Source organism: Canis aureus, chromosome 4, assembly GCF_053574225.1.
Source record: "Canis aureus isolate CA01 chromosome 4, VMU_Caureus_v.1.0, whole genome shotgun sequence".
NCBI lineage: Eukaryota > Metazoa > Chordata > Mammalia > Carnivora > Canidae > Canis > Canis aureus.
In genome coordinates, this window is record NC_135614.1 from 21203369 (window position 1) to 21226420 (window position 23052).

At 38.7% G+C, this 23052-nt stretch overlaps 1 protein-coding gene across 5 annotated transcripts in view; it reads left to right on the forward strand.

Moving 5' to 3' along the window:
• The window catches only part of MYPN (myopalladin), a 105199-nt gene that overhangs the window by 51458 nt on the left and 30689 nt on the right, over positions 1–23052 (forward strand). For all 5 annotated transcript variants that reach the window (XM_077894728.1, XM_077894726.1, XM_077894727.1 and 2 more), the window contains 6 exons: positions 2442–2556; positions 3785–3856; positions 14222–14363; positions 16217–16240; positions 18698–18814; positions 19425–19797. In XM_077894728.1, coding sequence (XP_077750854.1) covers positions 2442–2556; positions 3785–3856; positions 14222–14363; positions 16217–16240; positions 18698–18814; positions 19425–19797 — 843 coding nt within the window. The remainder of the gene's footprint in view (positions 1–2441; positions 2557–3784; positions 3857–14221; positions 14364–16216; positions 16241–18697; positions 18815–19424; positions 19798–23052) is intronic.

The window sequence follows — 23052 nt, forward strand, 5'->3', positions numbered from 1 at the left end:
TGAGTCTTAAAAGAACAGTAGGTGGACACCCCCAAACAAGGAAGGAAAAAGCATTTTCAGGTAAAGGAAGCTGTGACAGAGGGATGGGACCTGAAAACAGATAGAACATCCATTCCCTGAGATCACCTGAAACAAACAGCAACATTTGGAAGACTGGTTAGAGCTGCTGACTGTGTTTGCAAATTCTGTCCTCCCCTACAGAGGGAAAGCGCCTTAAGGGCAGAGGTCATGTCTTATTCTTTAAAATCCTTTGTGTGTGCTTACCTTGGATCAATAATTTGCTTTTAGCTTTTGTGCAGATATGAAAACTCATAACCAGAGTAAACAATTTCTCCCATTTAATTCTCTTCCTTATTCTCGTGGCTTTGGTGCAATTCCTCCTTCTTTCCTGACTCTTTGTGCCAGTCACCTCCTTACAGTTGCTCCAGCCCTTTTCTCTCTTTTACAGTCTCCAAACTACAACCAGTTATTCTCTAAAAGATAATTCTGATCCTATTATTTCCCTGACTTAAAAAAAATATTATCTATGGGAAAATAAAAACCAAGCACAAAATGAACAACATTAAAAAAATTTAACATGACATATAAAGCCTGATTGAGTAGAGTATTAATGTGGCTTTTCTGACATCTCAGGCTCTCTACACTGCTCCCATCTCACTCAAGCAATGTACATTATTGCTTAATGTACATACACTCCTATGTATTCTTCAAGGCCCAGTCAAGTTCTCTAATAAACTCCTCCTCCATTGCACATTTCTTACTTCTTCCTCAAGGCTCTCATAACATGGTTTACAAGCCTACTGGGTAGGAATTTTGATATACAAATTTAAGCAAGAAATATTTCAGTTGATTATTTTCTTTAAATATGCTTTTGGTAGATAGGATTTTTTAAAAAAATATTTTTATTTATTTATTCAAGAGAGACACACAGAGAGAGAGAGAGACAAGAGACACAGGCAGAGGGAGGAGCAGGCTCCTCGCAGGAAGCCCGATGTGGGACTTGATCCCAGATCTCCAGGATCATGCCCTGGGCTGAAGGTGGCGCTAAATTGCTGAGCCACCTGGGCGGCCCGGTAGGTAGGATTTAGCTTCAGTTCTGTGTAAAGGACACCAAAATAATAATAACTTAACACAGATATTTATTTCCCATTTACATAAACATATGGATTTGGCTGATAGAATGGCTCTACATTTCACTGGGTTCCAGTTGGCTTCTAGCTTCATCTCACATCTTAGTCTTAGGAAGGAATAAAGGGCATTCCCACTCCCTTCTTAAGATCATTCTCCTTAGATAACATACATCACTATCCTTCAAGTCCCATGACCAGAGAGAAGTCATGTGGCCATACCTTGCTTAATGATGGTCAGGAAATCCAATCTTTACTTGGAATGGTCATGTAAAGAAATCAGGAATTCTATTATTACAGAAGAAAAAAATGGATTCTTTGGGGACACTGATAGTTTGTATATCACTATATAATTCTGCTTCTGAGACCCCACCCTTCTTGGCTGGGAAAAAATTCAATCATTCATTGTGGGGCATCCCTTTCCCCCTCCATAGCTGTGCAGATGATAGATATAGACATAGTCATAATGTTTATATTAAACTGCTCCAAACATCTTACACGAGTTACCTTATTTAATCCTTACAAAGTAAGAATTATTATTTACCCATTTTAGAGATGAAGAAGCTGAGGCAGAAGGAGGTAACAGCTGGACAAAAGGGAAGCCCATCCTGTCATTAATCCCTACAGAATATGGGTGGGAAACCTAGGTCCCAGACCTCAAGGTCCTATCAAGTCCAGCGCTTTGTTGCTTCCCGACCCGCTTGGTACTGATATCTTTAATAAGACAGGGAACCCCTCTGAACTCTGGTTCTCCCTCTTGTCAGGTTCTCGGACAAGATTCTCAGACCTCTCTCTTCTCCACAGCAAAACCAAAATAATCTCCCTTCCACAGTTTTCTTATGAATATTTCCTGGCTCTTTTGCTCTTCAAATAATAATTTAATTTGCATAAACTTGAAGAACTTGTTGACTCAGGCTATTTTGCTTTCTGCCATGCCAAAATCCCACAAGCAACGGTTTATAGCTGGCCTTTTACTTGGAAGGGAAGGGGGAGGAAAAATACAGAGGACAACAACAACAAAAATCTCAAAAAAATTATCTTCTGCACTTGTCTTGAATCTCAGTTAGTTATGAATGTGCCTGTGTCCCCAGCTGAGAGTAACTAACTCAAGGACTCTAGTGGCATGTTATCATCTTCCTGTTGACACTATCAAAGTGTGTAGCAAAGAAGTGTAAGCATTTGCAGAATATTGTTGAACAAAGATTTTTTATTACACCTAACTGTGAGAAGTGATGAGATTATTAGCTTTTCTGAAAGAATTTTCGTAAGCAATGATAAGTCTGTTTTAAAATCTATATTTTAATTATTTCTCAGAATCCAGAAGCCTAAAGAAGTGTCATCTGCTCCCACTACTTCTGCAGCCATTCCTTCAGCAGCACCCAAAGCCCATAATGTGGTGGCCCAGCCCAGTGTATCAACCATCCAAAAGGTACAAGAAACACAAGTGCCATGGACTGTGACGGGCAGGCACTGTGACCATGCCCACCTTGTATGGCATGATTGTATTCTCCTCTGTCACAGCTTCATGACTTTGGGCAATATGCTTCCATGGTCATGATAATTGCGATGTACTTCTGATGTAGGCTATCAGCGTTTCCTATTGTTTTGGGTACATATTCTCTAGCTTCATAGGCAAATTTCACGGGAAAAGAAACTCTTTATAAATTATTTTGTAATATGATATTCCAGCTTAATGAAGGGCATTGATTATGTATACAAAGAGTTGCCAGCTCTCCTACTGGCCTAGGCAGGAAACTCTGTATCATGTAACTCAGCTTCTTGGAGCTGCAAATAATTCTACTTTCTAAGATACAACTACCATGAAATGAGTTTTTAGAAAGGATTAAATCCTCTCATCCTTAATGATGATGATGATAATGATGATGATGATGATGATATTGTAAAAACATTCAAAAGATACAGAAGTATACTCAATAAAAATCTTGGTCAAGGTACTACTCCCATGCCCCGACTCCTCCAAGGTACCTTTTGTTAATAGTTTCTAGCAGACAGTTTCACGCGTTTTCTATGCATGTGTAGGAATATATATATATATAATATTTTAAAAATGTGAAATCACACTAATCTAAACACATTTGTAATATGTTATTGATATATTTATTTATGTATAAGTAAACATATTGATCTATGACTTTAAAAAAAAGTTCAAACAGTTTCTTATTTAATCCATTTGGTAATGCAGAGGGGTCACATTTTAGTTCTAATCCAGTAGTTTTCAAGCTGTGATCTGTGGAGACCTGGATTTTATGGAACTTCCTCAGAGGTTTAAGGTTATTTACAGGCAATAGAGCTTTCTTTGTGTGTTGAGGGTGGGCAGCACTTATTTACAACCACTGTGACCCCTCCTGGAAACCAAATCATTAGAATCATCATGTTATATTAGAATTGAACAGCAAGTTATAAGAGCAGATTTAACAAATGAAAACAAAAACGAAAAACAAAAAACAACCACCATTACCTAGAAAGAAATACAAGCAGTTCAGCATAAAGTCTGAAGTCTGTGATTCATAGACTTAGAAAATAACAGTCTTGGTTTTAGATTAATTGGAGGCACCAAATTCTGTAGATTTGTTCTATCTATCATCTAGGTAGTAATCATGGTGACAATGAATCTATTGTTGATTCCCTTCTAATAGTGTCAGAGCCCTACCAACTATCTGCAAGGATTGGATGGAAAACCTATCATTGCAGCTCCTGTGTTTACAAAGGTAATCAAAATATTACTTCTTTCTGTCATGGGTTTAAACATACCATACTACTCATACAAAATTGTTGGATCCCAGGTTTCCTGATTTAGCTTAGGGTTTTGGTCTTTTATAAGTACAGTGTAGGTTTGGGGGTTTTGGGTAGTTGTTACTATGTCACTACAAGTTCCAGATTTCTAATAACTTGTTTGCATAATGAGAGGAATGTCTTCCCCACTCACCACATTGATCTCTACAGCCATATTCTTGCTGTTAAATACAATAGCCATACCTGGGGGTCAGATGGTAAGTTTCCAACCACTCACTACTGCAGAGGTTTCTCTGGACTTTCAGAGGAATCAGGTTGCAGGCACATGTCTTTGGTGTTCAAGGAGATGGGAGTTAAATGCTCTTAGGAGGCTTAACAGAAAGGAACACACTAGGACAAAGAATTCTCTTTTTCTATTCCACGGTATCAACTGTTGCAGTGGCATCAAATTCTGGGTCTCGTAGTCTTTGTATTTAGAACTGGAAAATTTACTCACCACTTTCGCTTACAAATGAAAACACAAGGGAGGGCCAAGGACATGAAGCAGTTTATCCAATGTCATAAAGCTAGTTAGTAGCAGAATCCAGACTAGAAACAAGTTCTCCCAATTCCCAGTTGATTATTCCTTCCTTTATATAACATAGATTTTGTTTATGTGTTGCCCAAGACAACAAATTTAAAAGTGAAAATTGAGTCACATTTGATTTTTTTTTTTTTTTTTGGTATTATGAAGACCACATGAATGGACTCTGTACCTGGAATATAGATTATTGTTTGTATGAACGCCAAACTTAGGCCCAAAGAGATCTTGTCCTGTCAGAGGTATGCTTTAGTTTAGAGCAGTGGTTCTCAATCTGAGTTAACTTTATCTCCTTGAGGGGCATTTTTAATGTTTGTAAATATTGGTGGTTGTCACAACAGGGAGATTATGCTGTTGGCATCCAGAGATGCTGCTAAATGTCTTCTAATGCATAGAATGACAGCCTTCTATGTGGTGTTCTGACTGAGTGGGGGCAAGTGGGTGTGAGTGATGAAAGAAATCACCCAAAGCAAAAGAAAGGAGATAGAAGTTTATTGACTACACTGCAAGGGAGCAGCAGGCAGGACAGCAAAGAAGAAACTATCTAGGACAAGGCAGTAGTGAGGGGGTGTAGTTATAGAGTGGAGTGAGGGCATATGGGGTTTTCTCTTTTTTGGTAATCTTAGGAACTGTGCCAGGTAGTAAGTAGCCCATTGGTTGGTTAGGAACTATGGCTTACTGAGCCTGTTTGCACTGAGCTTGGTGGTTGCTGTCACCCTTCTGCTTTGGTCAAGTTTCTATTGCTCAAGCTTATTGCTCAAAAGCAGCTTCTACACCTCCCACAATAAAGAATTCTCTGGCCCAAATTATCAATAGTCCTGAGGCTGAAAAATCATGGTTCAAACCAAAATGGCAAAAACGGTATATTTCCCAATGACTATTAACCCTAAAGGAAGAGCTAAATGCAAAACTTCCGTGGAAACATCAGTTTTAGGAAAGTTCCATCATATCGGTTCATCCAAAATGGTTTTCCAAAATCAAGCAGAGTCTAGATTGAGACACATTTATCCATATCAGTTGGGCAGACATTCTTATGGGAAGCAAGATGCCTTTTGATTTTTCGGGTTTGTTTCTTATAATCTGCTTTTGGAATTTCAGCCTTGCTATTTTCAAAGACTTGACGTAGGAAAGCAACATGTTTGTGACTTGGAGAATATAAGACTTTGGTGAAGAGTTATAAGTGGACCTTTGAATAGGGGTGTGTGTGTGTGTGTGTCTGCGTGTGCGTAATACAGCCAATAGTGCTACCTCTAATTGTCTCTTATTTCAGTAAGTCATCTAGCCTTAGAGCTTAAGTGCTGCAGAATTGGGACTTTTTAAAAAGATTTAATTTATTTATTTGAGAGAGAGCAAGAAAGAGAGTACGAGTAGGGGTGAGGGGCAGCGGGAGAAAGAGAAGCAGACTCCCCACTGAGCAGGGAGCCCAAAGTGGGGCCAGTCCCAGGAGTCTGGGATCATGACCCGAGCCAAAGGCAGATGCTTACCCTACTGAGCTACCCAGGTGCCCTGAATCAGAATATTTTAATTTTTCATGCCCTTTTGTCACACCCTAAAGACAGTGCTGACTCTTCAAGGCAACTAAACTATAAAATAATTTATACCCAGTCCCAGCTGAAATCTCCTCTCTCCTCTTCCTCACCACCACCTGCTCAGCCAGACACCAGACAAGTGTCCTTGTCTCCTTCTACTCACTTTCAAAGCTTCCCAGGTATTCTGTCTTCCCTGCATCTGCATCCCCAGTGCATAACTTTTGTACATATAGCCACTAATAAAGCCATTTGCTTTTGTGTCCCTTCCAAGCAACTCAAAGGCTCTAATAGCTAGATAGAAGTCCATGAAGGAAATAATAGGTCCAAAGCTCTTTTTATTATTCCAATAAATCCAATAGGACTTTAGTGCTTACTTTTTACATTTAATTTTCATGGGCTACACAGCAAATATCATTCTCAATGGGGAAGCACTGGGAGCCTTTCCCCTAAGATCAGGAACAAGACAGGGATGTCCACTCTCACCACTGCTATTCAACATAGTACTGGAAGTCCTAGCCTCAGCAATCAGACAACAAAAAGACATTAAAGGCATTCAAATTGGCAAAGAAGAAGTCAAACTCTCCCTCTTCGTCGATGACATGATACTCTACATAGAAAACCCAAAAGCCTCCACCCCAAGATTGCTAGAACTCATACAGCAATTTGGTAGCGTGACAGGATACAAATCAATGCCCAGAAGTCAGTGGCATTTCTATACACTAACAATGAGACTGAAGAAAGAGAAATTAAGGAGTCAATCCCATTTACAATTGCACCCAAAAGCATAAGATACCTAGGACTAAACCTAACGAAAGAGGTTAAGGATCTATACCCTAAAAACTATAGAACACTTCTGAAAGAAATTGAGGAAGACACAAAGAGATGGAAAAATATTCCATGCTCATGGATTGGAAGAATTAATATTGTGAAAATGTCAATGTTACCCAGGGCAATTTACACATTTAATGCAATCCCTATCAAAATACCATGGACTTTATTTATTTTAAGATTTGTGTGGAATCAGAAAAGACCCCAAATAGCCAGGGGAATTTTAAAAAAGAAAACCATATCTGGGGGCATCACAATGCCAGATTTCAGGTTGTACTACAAAGCTGTGGTCATCAAGACAGTGTGGTACTGGCACAAAAACAGACACATAGATCAATGGAACAGAATAGAGAACCTATAAGTGGACCCTGAACTTTATGGTCAACTAATATTCGATAAAGGAGGAAAGACTATCCATTGGAAGAAAGGCAGTCTCTTCAATAAATGGTGCTGGGAAAATTGGACATCCACATGCAGAAGAATGAAACTAGACCACTCTCTTTCACCATATACAAAGATAAACTCAAAATGGATGAAAGATCTAAATGTGAGACAAGATTCCATCAAAATCCTAGAGGAGAACACAGGCAACACCCTTTCTGAACTCGGCCATAGTAACTTCTTGCAAGATACATCCACGAAGGCAAAAGAAACAAAAGCAAAAATGAACTATTGGGACTTCATCAAGATAACAAGCTTTTACACAGCAAAGGATACAGTCAACAAAACTCAAAGACAACCTACAGAATGGGAGAAGATATTTGCAAATGACATATCAGATAAAGGGCTAGTTTCCAAGATCTATAAAGAACTTATTAAACTCAACACCAAAGAAACAAACAATCCAATCATGAAATGGGCAAAAGACATGAAGAGAAATCTCACAGAGGAAGACATAGACATGGCCAACATGCACATGAGAAAATGCTCTGCATCACTTGCCATCAGGGAAATACAAATCAAAACCACAATGAGATACCACCTCACACCAGTGAGAATGGGGAAAATTAACAAGGCAGGAAACCACAAATGTTGGAGACGATACGGAGAAAAGGGAACCCTCTTACACTGTTGGTGGGAATGTGAACTGGTGCAGCCACTCTGGAAAACTGTGTGGAGGTTCCTCAAAGAGTTAAAAATAGACCTGCCCTACGACCCAGCAATTGCACTGTTGGAGATTTACCCCAAAGATTCAGATGCAATGAAACACCAGGACACCTGCACCCCAATGTTTATAGCAGCAATGTCCACAATAGCCAAACTGTGGAAGGAGCCTCGGTGTCCATCGAAAGATGAATGGATAAAGAAGATGTGGTTTATATATACAATGGAATATTACTCAGCCATTAGAAATGACAAATACCCACCATTTGCTTCAACGTGGATGGAACTGGAGGGTATTATGCTGAGTGAAGTAAGTCAATCAGAGAAGGACAGTGTATGTTCTCATTCATTTGGGGAATATAAATAATAGTGAAAGGGAATATAAGGGAAGGGAGAAGAAATGTGTGGGAAATACCAGAAAGGGAGACAGAACATAAAGACTCCTAAATCTGGGAAACGAACTAGGGGTGGTGGAAGGGGAGGAGGGCGGGGGGTGGGGGTGAATGGGTGACGGGCACTGAGGGGGGCACTTGACGGGATGAGCACTGGGTGTTATTCTGTATGTTGGCAAATTGAACACCAATAAAAAATTAATTTATTAAAAATAATAATAATAATTTTCATGGGCTAGTCAAAAGAACAGGTTTAGCTGCTTTTGTGTGATGATTCTAATACCTCCTTGCAATTAGATACTTTAATTGGCAGATTCATATTTGCTTTGACAAAGAAAAATGGGAAAATGAATTAATCATTAGTTACATCCTGGTAAACTAATTATAACTTGAAAATATCATAGGTCCAAATGCATTTAATATACCTAGCTTTGCCTACTCTACCTTAAACATGCTCGGAACACTTACATTAGCCTGCAAAATGGGCAAAATCACCTTATACAAAGCCTATGTTATAATAAAGTGTTGCATATCTCATATCATTTGTTGAATACTGTACTGAAAGTGAAAAACAGAAAAGTTGTATGGGTATAAAATGGTTGGCATGGTATATCGGTTGTATGCCTTTGTGACTGCGTGGCTGACTGGAAGCTGTGACTCACTGCTCCTGTCTATCATCACAAGAGGGGATCATACCACACATTGCTAGGCCAGTAAAAGATAAAAAACTCAAAATTTGAAATACAATTTCTACTGAATGGGTATCACTTTGGCACCATTGATAAAGTTGAAAAATCATAAGTTGAGCTATCCTAAGTCGGGAACCATCTGTGTATACTGTTTGTTAGATAAATCTCCAAAAACATTAGATCCATAGTAGGAAAATAGTCCTTAGTACAAAGACCCAAACTCTGAATAGGTTTTCTCAGCCCTCAGGATATGTGCTTTTGCCTCCGTAAATGGGATCAGAATCGTTCAGACACCCGGCACAAGGATAGGCTATGGCTCAGATTCCAGAGAGACTTATCAGCAACGGTGTGCTTGTGTTTGTTTCCACCAGTGAGGGCAGAACTGAGGTCATAGTTATTGCCAGTGTCAGAAAATTTCTGAGTCAGGGCTACTGATGTTGGTAATCACATGGCCTGAGCCATGATAACTGATCATATGCAAATGTTTGTTTGGATTGTTCCTGCTTTATTTATTTCTTTAGGGACTTCTGGGATTCCAACCCGTATGACTCATTTTCTATACTGCCCAACAAAGCATTTCTTTGCCAGTAATGGCAAGGAGCCATTTTTCTAAAGCAAAAATTAGAGAGCAGAGTCTTATTTAACTCCTTGTGTCTCCTTTGGTGATAAGGAAGTACTAGTATTATCTTCTTTTTAAAGAAAGTTAAAATGAAAAGGAGGGTTGACCAGCAAAACAATGATAGTTTAAGAACTACCGTATGCTAGTTCATTGCTCTACTCATAGATGATATCTATATTTTAAAATATTTTATGGAAATAGACTATCCTCCATCTTCTATACAGTATCAAAAGCACTTTCACTCTATTTATGGGGGAGAAAACAGCTCTCACACTTCTTGAGTGCGAAGGGAGGTAGATGATCAAATTAGGTTAGAATCTTCCTGCTATCGCTGCTCCCACTCTAACAGCAGCTGCCCTGGCCGGCTTTCAAGGCTGCAGCAGCTCTGGCTCCAGCTGCTTCAGCAGTAATTTGAAGAGTGCAAGGGGGCAGGGGAAGTGAGAATTTGAAGAGTCCTTCATTATATAATAGCAGAAACAGGAAAACCCTGAAATAACTGGGCCAGTGGCCGGATCCAGATTTCTAAAGATTACGTGGGCCCCCCTTCCCAACCCAACAATTCCCAACCCAACAATTCCAGAAACTTTTCTGGGTTAACTGTTGCTCTGGGCACCTGAGGGTCCTCAGTCAAACAGTTCTTTATTCATAAAAACTTCTTTGATCCAACTGCAGCCTAAAGCACTATACACATTTACTTTCAGCCTGTCTCTTTTAAGGTGCACAAATATTAACTGGATTTAAAAAGGAATGAATGGGGTGAACCTGGGTGGTTGAGTCAGTTAAGCCTCTGACTCTTGATTTTGGCTGTGAGATCAAGCTGGCTTCGGGCTCCTTGGGCTCATGCTGGGTGCAGAGCTACTTAAGATTTCCTCTCTCCCTCCTGCTTTGCCCTTACCCCCTCACCCCTCTCTAGAAAGAAAGAAAGAAAGAAAGAAAGAAAGAAAGAAAGAAAGAAAGAAAGAAAGAAAAGTAAAATGACAGTATGAACCTTGTAGCTGACATCTTTTAACCAGTAAGGGAGTTTTCTCAGGGTAATCCCTATTTTATATTTGTGGGTATGAATCTACTAAATACAAACTCTGTCCTTTCAACTCATATTTAAAGTACCTGACATAGTGCTTGGCACAAAGCAGACACATAGTAATATTTATTCTGTCGTGAATAACTTCCATTTCTGCTAACTAAAGAATTTTTGCTTTCATTGCCTCGTGGCTTCAGAGTATCTTTAGGAGGCATAGAGGGGAAAAAAAGTCCCATATCAAATGGCTGTGGAAGAAATGCTTCTCGAGGCTCTGTGCTGTCAAGTCACCTACAAAGAATGTCTTCCCAGATGATCTGTATGGTGATGACACACAAGACAGATTTGCACTTTGGATACTGTTTACCTCAGGAGGTTGTAGACCTTTCATTATAGTTCCTTTAGTCCAAATCTGTAATTCCTAGTTAAGACTAACTAAATCTTTGCTAGTTGAGGAATGTGTTTCATTTATCTTACTCATCTTCGGTGAAGTCCAGATGATTATGATCAGATCTGCAGATATTGTGCTGTTCATAACAGCCTAAGACCTACTCCTGTGTTGAACGTGGCACCATCTGCACCGTGTTCAAATGGTCTGATTGATTTGGACCCTGGTGTGAGTCAGCTCCTTCTCGTGAGACTTTTATAGAAAAGCACAGTTTTCAGCAGTAACAACTATCATCATCCTTCAAAGTATGACTTTCAGTAACTTTTTCTAAGTGGCTTATAAAATGACCCTTGGCACCTCTCTTACTAAGTATTGATAACGTATCAACTGGAATGAGTTTCCATCTCATATCACAGACACTTAGCAGGCATATTATATACACTAAAGTATCTGAGGTATTTGGGCGGGACTCTCAAATAGAACACAGGTCTTGACCTTCAAAGTCAAATGAATAATTGCAAAATGAATAATGTTGGTCTCAACTGCGAGCAACATAGTCTCTCATGGATATCCTCTTGCAAGCAAGGCTTTAGGGTAACCTTTACGGATTGAGAACTAGCTGATGTATCTGAACTGAACTGCAAGCCATGTCAGAACATGTAGACTGACCTCATTCTTCTTACATTCACTTAAAAAATATGTCATATTTAATTTATTCAATCCCTTCTGCCCCCATCAACATTTTTTTTTCTTGGTCTATTTTTCTAATTTGTTTGCCTCAGGAATGAAACTCTATTTTGTATGAATCCCAGGGAAATGTCTGACTGCCATTAAAATTTTTACTAGCCCTTAAAGCTGCCGCTTTAGCACAGAATTCGCTTGGATGCCAGGAGCACCCAAGACTCCTTGACGTTCCCTGCTTACTAAGAACATTCTTTTCTTGTCACTAGAAGTTGTTGTTTGGGGTGGACAAAGAATAACAAGGTGGGATTTTTTTTTTTAAGATTTTATTTATTTATTCATGAGAGAGAGAGAGAGACAGAGACAGAGACACAGGCAGAGGGAGAAGCAGGCTCCATGCAGGGAGCCTCACGTGGGACTCCATTCCAGGTCTCCAGGATCAGGCCCTGGGCCGAAGGTGGCGCCAAACCACTGAGCCACCCGGGCTTCCCTTGTGTGGGTTTTTTGTAATTGTTGTTATCAATAGTTCCTTATCAGTTCAGAGACCCCTCTGTGCAAATCTCATCTTGAATTACTTCAGCAAATTTGGGAGTGCAAAAAAAACAAAAAACAAAAAACAAACAAACAAAAAAAACACTAATGTTGAACTATAGTGCCCCCTGGCTTTCACAATATCAACTTACATACCTCTGAGGTAAAAGTCATCCACTATATATAGCTAAAGCTGTGTAGTCATCCCCACCCTTATATATTCCTTAGACAAATGTCATAAATATGATGAGGCCATGCCATGCACAAACTATCATAAATTGTTCTTAAAATAACTATAAATAATCACAGAATATTTATAACAGTGAATGACAAAAGCAAAAAAATAACTAAATGCCAGCTTTCCCCTTCTCTGATGAAGGAGCCAATATTTTCTTTATGCAGACCCCCAAATACTAATAGTAGAAAGCCTTGCAGCTAACAGACCTTGTGGAGGAAGTTAATCATAATCATTCCATGTTTATAATGTTTGCACCAACACTAAAAATAATAAGATGAAAAAAACTAATAATATGCCCAAAGACATGCCAAAGAAGAATTTAATAATCAAATGAAGCACCAGGGGTACCTGGGCAGCTCAGTCAGTTAAGCATAAGACTCTTGGTTTCAGCTCAGGTCATGATCTCAGGGTCATGGGATTGAGCCCTGCCTCAGACTCAGCTCTTAGCTTGAAATCTGCTTGAGAGAGTCTCTCTCTCCCCTTTCCCTCCAACTGTGCACTCTTGTGCTCACTCTCTCTCTCTCAGTGCAAATAAAGTACCAACTACACAAAAGAATGTGTGACTTTTAAGCTCACAAATCATGAGTGAAAGACTGGTTATGAATGGAAACTTTGAGTGCCATTCTTCAGGAGAGTCTATTATAGAATATATTCATATGCTACAGTTCAAAGTGGCTTTGTTGGGGTATCTGGGTGGTTCAGTTGGTTAAGCGTCTGACTCTTGATCTCATCTTAGATCCTGATCTCAGAGATGTGAGTTCAAGCCCCACATTGGGCACTGTTCTGGGTGTAGAGCCTACTTCTGACAAACAAACAAAAAACCAAAATGCTTTTGTAAACCTTTTTTCCATGGATGTATGGAAAAGCATTTAACAATGCTTTCATATTTTGCCATGACATAAGATTCCACTTGTGACTATGATTTTATAGAGATTGTCATTGTTTATATACCTCAACAGATCATTGAAGCAGCTATACTGTAAAGAACACATAAGGAAAACAAGATAACAAAAATCAATTTCCAGGACTACAGTATGTAAATAAGACAAACCCAGGAAAATAGAATCAGTTACTTGAGCCACAGAGATGTTATACCTCATGAACGGTGACATTCTTGTGTGGAAAGATACATTACCACCATGTTGACTACACCTAGTAGATACTCCTGCAGATTTCTTAAATTGTTATTATTTCTGGAAACCAAACTCCCCTTGGGCATTTAAGAACAGAAGTACTTAGGGACGCCTGGGTGGCTCAGCAATTGAGCGTCTGCCTTTGGCTCAGGGCGTGATCCTAGGTTCAGGGATTGAGTCCCACATCAGACTTCCTGTGAGGAGCCTGCTTCTCCCTCTGTCTATGTCTTTGCCTCTCTCACCGTGTCTCTCATGAATAGATACAATCTTAAAAAAAAAAAAAAAAGAGCAGAAGTACTTTATCAAAAGTTAGCATTTTTCCAAACCCTCAAAATGTGTCACCAAGTATTTAATAAAGTTGTCTGGCACTGCAACAGAGAGGAAAAGGAAGAGGATAAAGGATAGTGAGGGAAAAGCTTCATATGGGCTCAGATGATTCTATCTTCAAAAATAGACTTGATGAATATCCACAGAATTAAAACTGCTGGAGATGTAGATTTGGAGAAAATCCAGATATGAAGGTGATAGTATCTTTTTCTAAAATTTAGCACTGGGACTAGATTCCAAAAATGTATAGTTTTTAGCTCTAACAATATTCTTCTCATTACAGATGTTACAAAATTTATCAGCCTCTGAAGGTCAGCTGGTTGTCTTTGAATGCAGAGTAAAAGGAGCTCCATCTCCTAAAGTTGAGTGGTATAGAGAAGGGACCTTGATAGAAGATTCTCCAGATTTTAGAATTTTACAGAAAAGTAAGTTGATACCTTAAAATTATTTTCCTGATAGTTAATTTTTATAAATGTATTGTAGTCGTTCATTTCTATAACTTTTTAACAACTAATTTAAAATATAATTAAGAGAATAAAAGAACTACTTGTAATCATAATCCTCCAAACTAGACCCTATTAATATTATGTCGTCTATTCTCCAAAAGTTTCTTCATGCATGTGTTTTACAAAAATAAAAATAAATCATACACTTTTTTGTAAATTGATTTCTTTCACTCAACATTTCATGAACACCTTTTCATGTTAATAAATATACTTTAAAAACAAATCGACACAATCAATTTTATATTTACTTAATCTGTTGTTGAATACTTAGACTGTTTGCAAATTCTTTTATTTTGTAAACTGCTTCAATGCATTTAAAAGAAAAATTATTTGTATCTATAGACTAGAGTACCTGATTGGCTTAGTCAGTAGAGTGCCTGATTGGCTTAGTCAGTAGAGTATGTGACTCTTGATCTCAAGGTTGTGGATTCAAGCCCCATGTTGAGTGTAGAGATTACTTAAAAATAAAATCTTAAAAAAATAGAATAAAGAGTACTAGAATTGCTACTATAAATCCACCCAGTTTTAGGCTTTCAATAGGTATTGCCAAATGCCAGCCCAAAGGATTGAGCTAAATTGAGGATAATCACATAATTGATCATCCAATCTGGGACACTTTCAGAGTGAAAGAGACTGCTATTAATAATTACAAAGAGATCCCAGGAATAAATCAGGTCTATCCCAAATGAATGTTCTAGCTTTATTCTACTACAACCAGCAATATATGCGAATGCCATTTGTCTCATACCTTCATTAACAATAGGTATTAAAGTTTTTTAATCTTCACTAATTTTATAGACTGCAAATGGGAACACTTGTTTCAATCTATACTTCACTAATTAGATGTGGGGTGGAGCTTTTTCTCATGTTTATTGGATCTTTGTATTTCTTTATTTTTAAATTACCTGATCATATCCTTTGCTCATTTTCATATTGAAGTTTTGTTCTTTTTTACTGTAAGAATTATTTATATATTCAAGTGGTCTCTTCTTTCTCTTATCATGTACTTCTTTCACCTTGACCCATTTTGGTTATAAAATACATTGTAATTTGTTTACTTTTTTGTTAATTTGTCTCTGCCTGTCACTGATATATGAGTCAAACTGCTCTCATATTTAACAACAGTAGCAGCAACAATAATATAATCTGAATGCCATTTAAACTGAGAAAAAAAAACTATCAGTTTGAAAGATTGTAACGAAGTCCAACTCTTATGAATGCCTGTAATTGAACACCTATATTCAGTACCGTGCTGGCACTTTCAGGATGCCAAAGAATTTTAAGATAAAGAACCTGCTCTCTTGTTCTCTGTCCTGAGGCTCTTAATATTGGAAACCTCAGAGCAAGAGATAATAGTGTACATTTTATTAGGATGTGAGAATCCAAAGCTGAAAATGAGCTCTTAATCTTCACAAACTTTGTTTCAGGTGAAGCTGAATGGGTACCAGTAAAAAAAAAAAAAAAAAAAAGGTTCCTGAATCCCTAACCCAGTAACTTTTCCTTACCTAAGTAAGGCTTTAAATGTCCCAAGTGGAAGTCAGGTATGTCCCAAGATGTGGCAACATTTGGTTAACAGCTCTCTTGCTACCCTTCTGTGACAACTCTCCTGTCCCTGTCGAGGTCATTGGTGCTTTACTTCCACACTTACAGAACTAATCTTATTAAATCACGCATGAGTATACAAGACATTGAAATTCTATAGGAAGCTTCTGATGAAAATATAACCTCTTGGTAAGATAAATGCTTGAAGCTTTCTTTTTTTTTTCTTTTAGAACCTCGATCCATGGCAGAACCAGGTAAAGATTATTTTAACTTTGTTGGCATGTGATCAGTGGTTGTATATAATATATATAAATCAGTGATTATATAGATAGTATATAAATAATAAAACATATTGAAGTTACACTGGTGTCAAGAAAAAGTGAAAAATAAGGTTTTAGAAACAAGATTCCAACCAACTCTAGCTATTATTGTAGGAGAAGGAAAGGAGAGGAGCACATGCAAATGTGAAATTTATATTTCATACTGAATATGAATGCAGTTAGTTCTCGGTTTGTAAGTGATGTTTCTTTGGAATATTTTCTCTCTCTTTTTGGCCCCTACACCTGACCTCCCAAAACTTGGCAGAGCAATTTCCATGACGCTAGATCAATTCTAATTCCCTAGCTTATGTATCTTAAGACATCAGATTTTGAACTTTGCAGAATCAATAAAACGTCCATGTTGTTATTAGATTTGGTTGGGAAGACACCAGATGACATGGGAGTGACAGTAGGTGAAGCTCTTACCTCTAGAAAATACAAGTTACTCAAAAGCCACAGCGTAAACATCTGAAAGCGTTCTCTGTGATCAACCTGGGAAATTAGATTGTATTTGTACCCCTGAGTAAGAATGATGGTTTGGGGTTTTATTATTATAATTCTTTCTTCTGAGAACTGAATGGAAAAGCATTCCAGAAATAGACATGGAACATCCATATCGCACAGCCCTACACTAGGGCCTTGAGGATACGTAGAAAAGAACAGAGCAGTCTTATTCTTGCATTGCTTATAGTGGAGTGGTGTTTTTCCCCTTTAAAATATTTCACATTTTGACACTTTTGTCCAGACCAGGCTTTTCAATAGGCAATTTCATACACAAAATCCTTTCAGAGTCACCCAAAAGGGGTCCCTTCCCAAAACAAGTGCTGCCTTTCCCAGCTCCATGATCTAAAATTTCTTAGCCAGGGAGTTCTTCCTCCATCTTGTATATGCAAATACTCTTTGGAGACAGAATACTTTATCTGGCAGGTACAATGTAGTGGGAATAAATTAATCAGATCATTTTCTAAAAGTGGCTGTTGAAAGCTGAGAGTAGAAATGTTTGGGAAGGGGAACAGAGAGAACAGAGAGAAGGAAGACCAATGGCTCAGAAAAAGTACAGAGAGGCACCAAAACCAAACTTTGCTTCTCCATCATTTAGGATACTTGGCAGCAAGTGAAGAAGACCTAACTAAAAGTGGCTTAAGCATTAGGGAAGTGTATTTTCTCACATAGCAAGATGTCCTGAGAACTGTCTTGAGATTAGATGATTTAGTATGTCTACGATCATTGGGAGGCAAGCCTTTTTTTCATTTCCCATTCCACTGTCTTCAGGCTTAGGCTTGTATTACCCATCTACCCAAGACAGTTGCCACAGTTCTGAGTCTTGCATGCAGACAGAACAGTGCAGAGGCAAAATTAGGGAACGAAACTCTTTTATTCTCTTCAAAGAGCAAGGAAAACTTTTTCATGATCTCCCCAAGAGACTTTCCCTCCTATTTCATTGACTGAAATTGTGTGGTGCATGCCATCACTTCACAAAAATAGAGCTTAGCATGACCAATCATGATTCACCACCTGAGACTGGGAGATGCCAAGTTGCTTTGAAGAATGTGATCCCCCCCAAGGAGGGTGGACAAAATGAGAATTCTATTAGGAAGGAGGAAGGAGGATGAAGAGCTATGGAGCAGGTACTCAACACCACCTGCCGTGGCTGCCTGTCCAGTCTTCCCAGAAGCTGGGCAACTAATTCAATTCAGTTATAATGAAAGCAGTGAGATACCAAGTCCCTCCTAATCCAACTATGCTTTTGTTAACTTTGTTTTTAGTGTCAGGTCCACTGAGTGATAATTGATAGTTTATTCTACTGTTCTATACTTCTCTTCCTTAGCTGTTAAGGAGTATCTAACTATAATAATTTTAGGGAATAATCATGTGGTTCAATCTGAGAATCAATATTTCTTGCCCAGTTTTAAATTGTGGCCTTCATTTAAAATTACCTCAGCGCAAAAGTTCCCCATGGACATAATGAGAGACCTAGACTTAAAAATATTTTATTAATCCTTTTATTTTGCACAAATCTCCTTTTGCTTAAACTCCTAACTTGTTTTTGTGAATTGTAAGTTTACTGTTTCTCAGTTCTATTTTTGTCATCTGGATTGCTGACATAAAAACAAAATAATCTGGGAATTCACAATATATTAAGATATAATATTATTGTAAAATCCTCTTGTCAATAGTCAATGTGGAGTTTTCTGTTCTACATTCTTTGATTCATTTAGCCTATTCATCAGTCAATCCAATCAGATAATTGTTTGGACTAAGTATTTTCAATCAACTAATAGAATCAACTTCTTATATTGACTTTTGTAGAATCATCGTCTGATATCAGTAAATTTTTTAATTTCATTTCCCAATTTAAGTCAGTAACCATTCTGTTATACTGATATTTAGAGGAGATTTGTACTTTGGTCATTGCTGAGGTGTTTGCAGAAGATTCTGGGTGCTTCACATGTACTGCAAGCAACAAATACGGCACAGTATCAAGCATTGCCCAGCTTGATGTAAGAGGTAAGGGTTTGGGGCAGCCCGGGTGGCTCAGTGGTTTGGCACCACCTTCAGCCCAGGATGTGATCCTGGAGACTCGGGATCGAGTCCCACATTAGGCTCCCTGCGTGGAGCCTGCTTCTCCCTCTGCCTGTGTCTCTGACTCTCTCTCTGTGTCTTTCATGAATAAATAAATAAAATCTTTAAAAAAAAAAAAAAAGAGGTAAGGGTGCCTGAAAGCCCAGAACAGTTTAGACTAGGGAACAATATCCAATTTTCAATTTCTTATTATGTTTATGACCACCACCATCACCCATTATCCTGCTGTTATCTATTATATTCCCTAAGAAAACATATCCTTGGTCTTTTATAAATTTCTCATATTCTTTCCAAAATGGTACTTAGATTTTTAGTTTAGTGGGGGTTTTTTTGTTTTGTTTTTTGGTTTTTTGGTTGTTTTTTTTTTTATCCTCATCATTCTTTAATGCCCCAGATTATGGTTACAGTTTTTGACAAATATTCTCCCATCAGCATACTCATCTGATTTGGATACATGCCCCAGCTCACAGTTATAATCTTCTCTGGATCTTCTTGAATAAGGCTAACAGCTCAGGTCCTATTGTTGTCCTTTCAGGAAATGAAGACCTCAGAAATAATGGGTCTCTTCACTCAGCCAATTCCACCACCAACCTGGCTGTTATTGAGCAACAACCATCCCCACCCAACCCAGAGCCTCCTTCTGTGGAACAACCACCTAAACCCAAACTCGAAGGAGTTCTGGTGAACCACAATGAGCCCCGGTCCAGTTCAAGGATTGGGCTCCGTGTGCACTTCAACCTGCCTGAAGATGACAAAGGAAGTGAAGCTTCTTCTGAGGGTGGCATGGTGACCACCAGCCAGACCAGGCCTGATTCTTTCCCGGAGAGATTCAATGGACAGGCAGCAAAAATCCCTGAGCCTTCGTCACCTGTCAAAGAACCCCCTCCAGTTCTGGCCAAACCCAAACTGTAAGTAAAAATTAGAATGGATGACCAAGGGTACCCGTGAGCTTCACTGAATCTGCCCTTAAAAGTAATGTGCCTGAATGGGACACCTGGGTGGTTCAGTTGGTTAAGCATCCAGGTCTTGATCTCAGGGTTGTGGGTTCAAGCCCTGCATCAGCCTCCATGCAGGGCATGAAGCCTATTTTAAAAAGGGGGGGAGCTAAAAAAGTGAATTACAGAATGAGAAAATACAATTTAAATGCTTTGCAAACCATAAATCCTTACATCGATGCTAATATACTATCACTACCATCCTTACTGTTAAATATTCTACCTCTGAATATTTATATCAGCTGCCCTAAACTAGCTGATAAAGATGTTTGTCTAACATTAGAGGCTCCAGCTGAAGCACTTCTACACTCTTCTTATAAAACCCTTTCTTGCATCTAATAATCCATATAGTCTGTAATTTTATTTTTATGCTTCCAATTTGTGCTTTAAGTGAAGCTTTTGTAGTCATGGTGGAAGAGATATTTAGTACTTTTTCGACTATTTTTTGCTATTGCTAGATAGGCTATAGTAGCCACAGTAGGTTTTGTATAATATAATGGGGATGAAAGAATGGGGAGTCAAAATTTTCAGACTCACTTTGGGGCCTGATGTGGTGTCACCCTAACCCGCTAGAGAGCCTCCATTAGATGCAATGTTTAATGTTCATCCCTAATAATGCAAACACAGAACATGATACTACTACTGTTCTGTTTGATCCGCACGTCAAAATTATGAAAAATTATATTTATAATCACATAAACCTTTAAATGTCAACATTAAAATCTATAGTAACAGTACTCCCATCATGTGTTTCTCAGTGCAGAACACAAGATGTTCATTGGAAGCAAGTCATGTCGTTTAGTTTTATATTCTTCTCACTACCACATAAGACAAAATCCTGGGCACATAATTAAAAACATGCCTCTTGGAAAACCACGTCCAAAAATGTCTCTGTCCCCTGAAAGTTCTGCTGGTCTTACTTTAGTAGAAATCTACTAAAGTAAAAAGAGGGAAGAAATTATTGTAGGGAAATAGGCAGGAATGTGGACCAAAAGGCAGCCATGCCCTGCCTAGAGAAGGATAACCCAAGCCTGTCCACCACTCAATTCTCTGCCTTGAGCACCTCCTTCTTCTTTGCATATCCTCTCCGCTCCTCCCCCTTAGAAGACTCATCAGTTCACACCTGGTCCATCATGGCCTGTCCCATTCTATGATTTGTGTCAAGTTCTACTGCTAATTAAATCATTCATAGGAGCTCAATTCCAAATACCAGTTGGTCCAGCCTGGGCAGGTACAGAGGATTTATGTGTGGAGGAAAGAAGAGTCAAATGGACTAAATCAGAACTGTGAAGGGCCATGGGGTGAGGGGTGGGAGCATTTATCAGAAAAGGGAGTTTTGAGAACAGGAAATCCAAAACCATTTCTTCAGGAACTGCCTTCTTTCTTTGTAGGGCCTCCTATTACCCAGGGACTATTAGGAATGTCAGTTAGGATTAGGTTTAGCTTCATGTTGCAGAAAACCCAGACAAATGGTGGGTTAAACACATGAGGGTTTTCCTCTTAAATAAAGGAATTAGGGGGATCCCTGGGTGGCTCAGCGGTTTAGCGCCTGCCTTCAACCCAGGGCCTGATCCTGGAGACCCAGGATCGAATCCCATATCAGGCTCCCTGCATGGAGCCTGCTTCTCTCTGCCTGTGTCTCTGCCTCTCTCTCTCTCTCTCTCTCTCTCTGTGTGTGTTTGTCTCATGAATAAATAAATAAAATATTTAAAAATAAATAAATAAATAAATAAATAAATAAATAAAAATAGAGGAATTAGGCAGTCTGGGGCTGTTATAGTGGCTCCACAGGACTAACAACCTTGTCTCCTGTCTTTCTGCTCTGCCACCTTCAGTATTGGCTTCTTCTCCAGGTCCCCTCGTGGTCAGCATGGCTGATAGTGGTCAGGATGGCTGATAGTGGTCTGATGTCAGACTCCTTTTAGGGAGTCTTCTTAGGTCTTACCCAAAAATCTTGTGCTTGTGACTCAACTTAGTCACATGGTATACTAACTGCAAAGGAGACGAGGAAGTGTAGTCTTTGGCTGCATATGTTGCCTCCATGAATAAAATCAAGTCTTTTACAAATGGAAGAATTAAGCAGTCAGCCAACAGTAACTGCCACATTAGACTTTCAATGAATATAATAATTCTTGCTACTAAATTATGTAGTGACACCCTCTACAAATCCCAGTCCTCTGCACTATATAATTCTTTAATCTTTTTTTGCCTTCCTAAAGTTTTCTCTTAATTGTGTGTATATAGGTTTGTATTAGTAGAGGAATAAATATATTTGTACATGTGCACACATACACTCACGAGTCCTTTGGGGACCCATCTACAGCATTTTCTTACTAGTTTTGACCTCACTGGTTTTAATCTTTTAGGTTTTGCATTAAAATGTATTGACTCTAGGAATAATCTTGAGGATACGATTTTCTGCTTGTTCCTTCAATTTGCCATTTATACAGAAAATAGACATAGTTCTTACAGATCCTAAAACTGCAAGAGAAAGAGAAACTGTCATTTTTAAACATTGTATCATCCAAGCCTAGATAATTCAGACTTTGAGATTTTCAACTTGAATTCAAGCTGTCTAGAGCAGTGATTCTTCATCCTAGCTACATTCTCTAATAAAATGTAGAGCTTTTAAAAAAATATTTATGCCTTCCATCCCAACTAAATCAGAATCCTTCCACAGATTATTTTAATATTCAGCCATTTTGGAAACTACTGGTCTAAAGTTGGAAAGTCTGGGATACAACCCTTTATCATTCCACCCCACCCCATACAAACACCCCTCCACACCCAACAGAAAACAATAACTAACATTTAAAGTGAGGAAAATGTCAGACAAAAATCAGAATGTACTGGGAAAGCCTATGTTTTGGGGACAAGTGTTTCTTTAGAGTAGTGGTTCTCAGTCCCAGATGCCTGAGAAAACCACCTAGAGCCTTGCTATTCATAGCATGGGCATCCCCTGGGAGCTTGATAGAAATGCAGACTCATGTCCCACTCCAGACTTGAATCAGAAATAGGGGTGGGGCTGGGTGAACAAAATCTGCATTTCAACAGCCCTGCAGAGGCTTCTGAGGCTCACTAAAGTTTAAGAACCACTGACCTACTTTTTAAAAGATAGTAATAACTAAGCCTGGATGTTTTCCCGGGCCAACTGACTCTCTGAGCAAA